The sequence below is a fragment of the Pagrus major genome, chromosome 3, assembly GCF_040436345.1.
Source record: "Pagrus major chromosome 3, Pma_NU_1.0".
Taxonomy (NCBI): Eukaryota; Metazoa; Chordata; class Actinopteri; order Spariformes; family Sparidae; genus Pagrus; species Pagrus major.
In genome coordinates, this window is record NC_133217.1 from 9,816,971 (window position 1) to 9,824,678 (window position 7,708).

Here is a 7,708-nt window from a genome sequence, read left to right on the forward strand (position 1 = left end):
AGCGAGAGTAGAAGCGGTCTCCATAGTAACGCCCGTAAACAAACCACAGCAGCAGGGAAACCCCGGGAAATCCCGGGAAACCTCTTGGAGACCCCTTTCCGACACTTGGCTACTTTTGACAGCTGTCACCTCGAGCCCATCTAATGGTTCGCGGGCTAACACTTCAATAACCAATGAAAACGTACACAATCACGATTAGGCCTACGTAATCACATTTAATCACAATCCATTTACATTACAATCAAACATGGCGGAAAATAAGAAAAAGTGCCGGCAGTACAATGCAAATTACATAAATTATGGATTTATTCCATCACCGACGAATGTACATCTGCCGATGTGCTTGCTATGTGAGCAGGTTTTCTCGAATGAGGCAATGAAGCCGTCGCGATTACAGGAGCATCTGTCAAAAAAACATCCTGACAAGGCATCAAAAGACTCGGCCTACTTCCAGTCACTGAGGGATCAGCGTTCAAGGTGCCCTACAATCAACACCATGTTCGCTCGGAGCGTCAACCAAACAGAGAGTGGGTTGGTGGCATCTTATAATATAGCTCCGCTAATTGCAAAGGCCGGCTTACCGTTCACTGTAGGGGAGTCTCTAGTTGTTCCCGCAATAAAGGAGGCTATCTCCACCGTTATGCAGCGCGACCCTGCGCCAGTCACCAAGGCCATCCCGCTCAGCAACGACAGTGTGGCCCGGCGCATATGGGAGATGTCCATGGACACTGAGCAACAGCTGTATGCTACGTTGCGCGGCTGTCGCTTTAGTGTCCAGCTGGATGAGACCACCACGGCCGACAACAACGTTCTCCTGATGGCCTATGTCCGTTATGTGTCCGGGAGGGATCTGCTTGAAGATTTCCTGTTCGGGGAATACCTGGCCACAGACACGCGAGGGGAAACCATCTTCGCCGCCCTGACAGAGTTCCTGCGGGAGAGGGACATCCCGGTGACGAACATCATCGCCTGCGCCACGGATGGAGCGCCAGCTATGGTCGGCAGATACCGGGGATTCGCCACCCTCCTCAAGCAGCAAGTCCCCCAGGTGTTGACAGTGCACTGCGTACTGCACCGTCACAACTTGGTGGCCAAAAAAATGTCCCCGTCACTCCATCAGTCCCTGGATGTCGCGGTCAAGGTGATCAACAAAATAAAAGCCCATGCGCTTAATGATCGGCTCTTCAGACAGCTGTGTGGGGAAAATGATGAGGCCTTTAAGCGCCTGCTGCTCCACACAGAGGTGCGCTGGCTGTCAAAGGGCAACTGCTTGGCCAGGCTGTGCGAGCTTTTCCCGTCAGTTATTGAATTTCTCGACCAGGCAGACGCAACCTTGAAGGCCAAGCTGTGGTCCTGTCGCCATGACATTTTTTACCTCTCCGACTTCTTCGGGAAGATGAATGAGGTCACATTGAAGCTCCAGGGGGATGGGATGACACTGGTCCGCTCCAAGGCCACCATCTGCAGCTTCCTTGCAAAACTGGAGCTCTACCAACAGAACCTGGGGAGGCGACAATTAATTCACTTTCCGCAGTTAGCCAAGGTAGGTTTTTGAATTAAGGCCTGTTCATACTATGCAAGAAGAAAGAAATGTGTGATTGGTCAGAATGTGGAAATATTAGGCATTTCATACTAGAGGTTGGACTGCCACCTCCGTTGCCTCTTTCTTTCCATCTCCTCCGCAATCGCGCATTATAAGCTAATTCAAACGTGTTGTTCTCCTCCTCCTCAATCAACGCAAAACTTGCCATCTCTGCTAAGGGGATTCCCTTAGCGCGCGTTACGTGTACTGCAGTGGGCGGTGCGTATGAGGGACTCCCAGGAGTTAAAAAAAAAAAAAAAAAAGGAACTCCCAGGAGTTTCTCCTGAAGTAGCTAGCCTATGAAATGCCCTGACCATGAGTATGAACAGGCCTTTAGACTACGTTTTATCTCTGCTCTCATGATAAAATGAAATAATAGTTTTACTGTGCATGTTCAGGTGTTGGATGAGCTGACGGATAGTCACCTGCTGCTCTACACCGACCACTTGAAGGCAGTCAAGGCCGACATGGCGATTCGGTTCAGGGACCTCGAGCAGTTAGATGTGCCTGACTGGGTGATGGAGCCATGGCAAGCAGATGCTGTCAGCTGTGAGCCCGAAATCCAGGAGAGCCTCATTGATCTCCAGAACGACGAAGAGGCAAAAGCAACGTTCCGGACCTCTGGTTGGCGTGTGATGTGGGTAACGCAAGGTCAGCGTTTTCCCCCGTTGTGGGAGAGGGTCCATCTCCTGCTCCTCGCTTTCCCCACATCGTATCTCGTCGAACAGGGATTCAGCCAAGCTCTCCACATGCAGACGAAATACCGCAACCGTCTGAACCTGGTTAGCTCTGGCGCTCTCAGACTGAAACTAACATCCCAGTGTCCAGATGTGAAAAAGCTGGCAGCGGCCCACCAAGCACAGGGCTCTCACTAGGTTGCTTTGAAATTAAATAAAGCGCGTACAGTGCTATATAGTTCCCTTCTTTAAAATAGGCTTTTTAAATTCTTATTTTCCTTGGTTCATGTCAGCGTCTCAGTCCTCAGGCAATGACCGTTGCTTTTCAAATGTTTAATAAGCCTCGAGCGCATTAATTAACGCACGAGCGATTTCTGTTTTTTTATTGGTTCATTCACTGTTGTTCACGTGAAGTGTGCATGTTGTTGGCATCTCTGACTACATTAGCCCACTAAAACTCATTTTCAACAAATTCTGCTGTGGTGGTATTTTTCTTCCCAAGTTCCATGTTGCTTAATACACCTGGGGTTATTTTCAAATGTTGTGATATTGTGAAGTGATATAAACGTTAACCACTTCTATTCAGACTTAATATGCAATTCATTCATCATCCTCAAAGGCTGTGTGGTCTTTCTCTCAGTAGAAACACCAGTTTGACTTAAAGGTTTGACCTACTATATGTGTCATAAACATACATTTTGGAGGCAATGTTCAAATTAAAATCCATGCTTTTATTTCCTATACAATGGTCAGATTTGCTCAGCAGCACATCATGTTGTTGGGGGCATAAATACAACTCCAATCCAATAAAAACAGGGACTTTAAAGCAAACGAATGGCTTCTCTCATCATACAAAAACCGATGTCAATTGAAGTCCTCCGGTCTTAACACACTGTTTACTACAAGAACACGTCAAACACCAGAACATATAGTAGATTTGCCCCCCCCCTTTTTAATGTGTGTGTGTGTGGGGGGGGGGGGGGTAAGAGAATCATGGTATGGTCAGGGGGGCGTTTGTTCAAAAAAGGTTGAGAACCACTGATGTAAACAGTTAGGTTGGAATCTCTAATCAGACTTCATGACTTGGATCAGATTGAACAAATATTGTCCATGTAACCACAGCTACTGATGTCTGGAGTAGTGTCTCAGGTGGAAGATGAATGAATGTTTGATGGATAACAGAGTGAGCCGAGGTTAAACTCACAGCATCTGCTGTGCTGGCTCAGATTGGTCCAAGTGCCACTGGGCAAACACTTCCTGACCTTGGGTCCCGTAATCACCCTGTTGCCCCTGCAGATGTACTCTATCTCATAGTCTACTGGGAGCACCTGCACACTGCGGATCTACACACACAGACATAGACAAACACACACAGAAAGAATCAGAGTCGGTACACCAGTACAAATATACCACAACATAGATCTGGAAATATTGTGACAGGTCGTGTTAGCGGGCTGTTGTTTCTTAATGAAGGCTGCATTTGCCTTATTCAGATCAATGATGTGTTCCACCACCCATTCAAAAAGTCCCATGACATCCTGTTAATCAAGTTAACATGAGTAAATTCTACAATATTTTTTTTATCTCAACTGTAGTGAGTACAAGGCTGATCCCATTTTACATCTCTCCTTGTTTTCTCATCTTCTCCAGATTTAATTTCCTGCTAAGTCAACACTTCCTCAGATCAGCATAATGTAATTTCCTCACCAATTAGATCCAACCAACAACAGACTCATGTCACACCACTCCGCTGCTCCAGGAATGACTTTTTTAATTCACCAGTAATATCAAATCTCTTCCGCTCTGCCTTTTGATAAAAAAATCTTTTTTAAGCTACCATCAGTGTAAGTAAGCACTTCCTGTGCAGACGTTTTGCATCAAAAGCATTTCAACAGTCCCAAAGGAATATGTTATCATTATTGGTTGGCTTTCACATCAGTATGTGAAAGGCTACCAATGACGCACTGACAGTACGTTAGCAATGACAAAAAAAGTACATTGAAATGAAAACAGACAACAGCACTGTGGTGAGTATGGCATGGCTCTGTTGTTGTAGATATTGCAAACTGATGCAGATTTAATGCTTGTGGCCAGCCTTAGTTTAACGCACAAACAATTTTCAGACTGATACAAATATTTATTTATTTAATCCATTTTGTGCTTTTCTGCTGATCTTTAGTACCAATCAATTTGGCTGTCTCAGAGAGAAGAATCTTCATGCATGCTAACACTTTGATACATTTGTGGCAGAGTACACATTTCTAATGTAAAGGTTGATCTGGGCCCTTATAAATGAACTGTATTAAATTTCAAGTGAGTAACATGAGACTTTATGGAGCTGTAATGGCAGTGTGGCGGCAGCCATTCCTCACCTGCTCTTGTGTTAGACCTCTGTACCTTATCCCTCCATCCCTGGGAGGACGGATTATAGCACAACCTGAAAGACAGACACACTGTGAGGTGGAACAGAAAAAGACCTGGCCATCCGTACAGCTCCTGTCTGTCTCAATCTTTTGCCTGTTAATCAACACTGATGCTGCCACACCAGTTTAAGATAAATGCTTAATGTAAATTTTGAGTTTTAAAACCACATTTTAACAAATAACTTTTATGTTTTTCTTATGGACATCACACCCTTTGAAAAGAGCAAACCAAAAATGAAAGAAACTAGTATTAACAAGCGGAACAACTGAATTCATTTTCCTTAATGAACTTGGGGGGAAAAAAACATCTGATTAAACACTTGACAGCAGATGGAACCACTTTGTCAAAAAAGTGATATCAGATTGAATACTTCGGGGCATGTAAACACATGTCTTGTCAGATCACTTCATGTAGCGTCCATGTAAAGAGTTAGGTTGGAATCTCTAATCAGACTTCATGAGTTGGATCAGATTGAACAAATATTGTCCATGTAACCACAGCTACTGATGTCTGGAGTAGTGTCTCAGGTGGAAGTAAGGCCCTTAACTGCTGCACAGTGGCCAACAGATCAGTCTGTGGTTGTAATGAGCAGCTTCCAGATGTGAATTTGTAACTGTATAAATGTGATCAGGAAAAGAAAACGTTATACCATGAATAAATAAAGGTTAAAAAAAATAGCAATGTGTGGTTTCTATCAATGGTTACAACAAGCATTTATTGTAATCATTTCCTCAAATAATTAATTTTTAGAAGTTCCCTCATTAACAAGTTTTTGCTATATTTCATCTATTACTGATCTTTTGACCGCTAGATACTCTGTCTCTCTTACTGCATATCTGATACATAAACAAGTTCCAAAGTCAGAGAGAAGTTTCACTTTTTTAATTCTTTAGCCTGAACCTGACCCCTGTGACCTTGATACACAATACCCACCACCTTACTTCAGACTATGGACACCAGTAATCCATTAAATCACATGACATCAATCAGTCCTTGGAAGAAACCAGCTCCACCAAGCCATCTGTGTTTGCCGTTTCCTGCAAGTTCGCTGCAGAGCTCAATTTCACTGAAGCAGCATCACATGTATTTTATCTGTAATTACATTCAGTCTCTCCATCTCTTACTGTCTTGCCTTCCCTGGGGATAATACATCAGAAGCCTGCCATTGCATGCAGGTTCACCCACAGTGTAAAACCCTGATTATTAAAACAGTCAACTAATTTCTCACTAGAGTCCAGGAAAGACCACTCGACATGACTCCCATAGCCAACACCTCCACCCAACACCCACCTACACACGTATGTGTAGAGTAGCAACACAGCCACCATGCAGCACACAGGCATCCAGTGAGTCCAGCCTGTAAGGCTGGCTGCCACCCGCCATAAGACAGAAGAAGAAGAAGCTGCAGTAACTGTTAGCTAGCTAATACCACAGTGTGTTGGCTACTACTCATTCATTAATTACTGCCACACGATATAATGTCGGAGCAAACAGATGAGACAAAACACCTGAAAAGAGTTTGCTCAGCAGTGTGGGAGTTTTTTGGATTCAGTAGTAAAAGTGAGCATGTTATTAGACACTCCAGCCTGCAGGAAATTCAGATCAACAGTACCCACACTAGGGGGAATTATCACCAGCCTGCTCACCCACATTCACCTCCACCATCCTACAGATTTCACTCACAGCAGAGAGAGTAATTTGCAGTTAAAACGGCAATTATAACAGAAAACATGAAGGTCTTAGTATGGTCCTGTATTTTCTCACTCCTGGTTAACTGTTAGGCAGTGTCAAAGAAGTGAGAGAAATTCAGGTCAACTGATCCTAGTCGAGTCAGTGGCGAAGAAATGAAAAGCAGGCACGGCTAGTGCATCACAGGACATCACAGTTGATTGTCTCACACATAAATTCTCTGTGTTCCGTGTTCTGCTTGTACACTTTTGGTCAAACATGCTGTCTTTAAACTTCTCTACACATGTATTACCAGTACTAATCATTTGACATTTTTGATATTATGAATTATTTTGGCCGCGATTATCCTCCACTCCACTCTACTTGGGCGGCATGATCACCATGCGCAATCAATGCAAATGTTTTTCCTAATGCACACAGACCAGCGGACCTTCATGGTCAAATTTGTCAAATTTAAGGCATGAGATGAAAGCTTGCTTTGCTACATTTTAATAGGCTGAATCCAAATGTCTGGACTGCTCTTGCAGTCTTGCAGACTTTATAGGCACCCTCCTGGGAAGTCTATCAGTGCTGAAGGCTGTCAAAACCTATACTTCGTCCAGTCCACAAGGGGTCACAATTTGACTTTTTGCAGACTTCCTGAGAGTCTGCTTGGGGTGCAGACTTTACCAGACCTCACTGATTTAATTACCCACAATTCATTGCAATATCGACGTGACAATGTAGTTTATCCAATTGCCGACTGAAAAACAGAAAAAGAGCTTATTATGAATGTTTAAAACAATTACTTTATCAATTACTTATCATGTAAGGCAGAAATAATATTCAACTACATCATCAAACAGAGATATGAAGTCGACTGAAGACGTGTGAACACATCACAGTACGTACAACTAACGGGCTCGATCCACAAGTCCAGACGGTGGACAGGCCATTTGGATCCAGCCATAGCCTAGCCTTTGAGATGGGCATGGCCTCTGGCTTTGATGCAACTTTTCATCAGAATTGATGTTTTCAGCATGGCTTCATTTGATCAGCAACTGAAATTCAATAAAATTATTAAAAGCACAAACGTCTTGTGTTCATTCACCAATACTGCTTAATGCCAGGCAGTCACAACCTACTATATCCATGGTATTGACTTACAGTATATTACTTAGTTAGATGTTTGGCTGACTGCTGCATAATGTTCTTAACGTGATCAAACTATTCATGAAGTCAGTCAAACATCTGATTGTGTGGTCAGTTATAGTTGATTAATGTCCTCAAATTGGCCACCATAGGAACAGTGGTTGAATAATCCTCAACACAAGCCACAACATGCTCTGGTACTTAC

General features: G+C 43.7%; 1 protein-coding gene across 1 annotated transcript; it reads left to right on the forward strand.

Moving 5' to 3' along the window:
* The first annotated feature begins 376 nt into the window (after positions 1-376).
* LOC140993342 (zinc finger BED domain-containing protein 5-like) lies at positions 377-2,457 on the forward strand. Its single transcript, XM_073462782.1, has 3 exons — positions 377-1,543; positions 1,981-2,223; positions 2,311-2,457. Exons 1-3 carry the CDS (start codon positions 377-379, stop codon positions 2,455-2,457), a joined length of 1,557 nt encoding a protein of 518 aa, XP_073318883.1.
* The last annotated feature ends 5,251 nt before the right edge of the window (positions 2,458-7,708 follow it).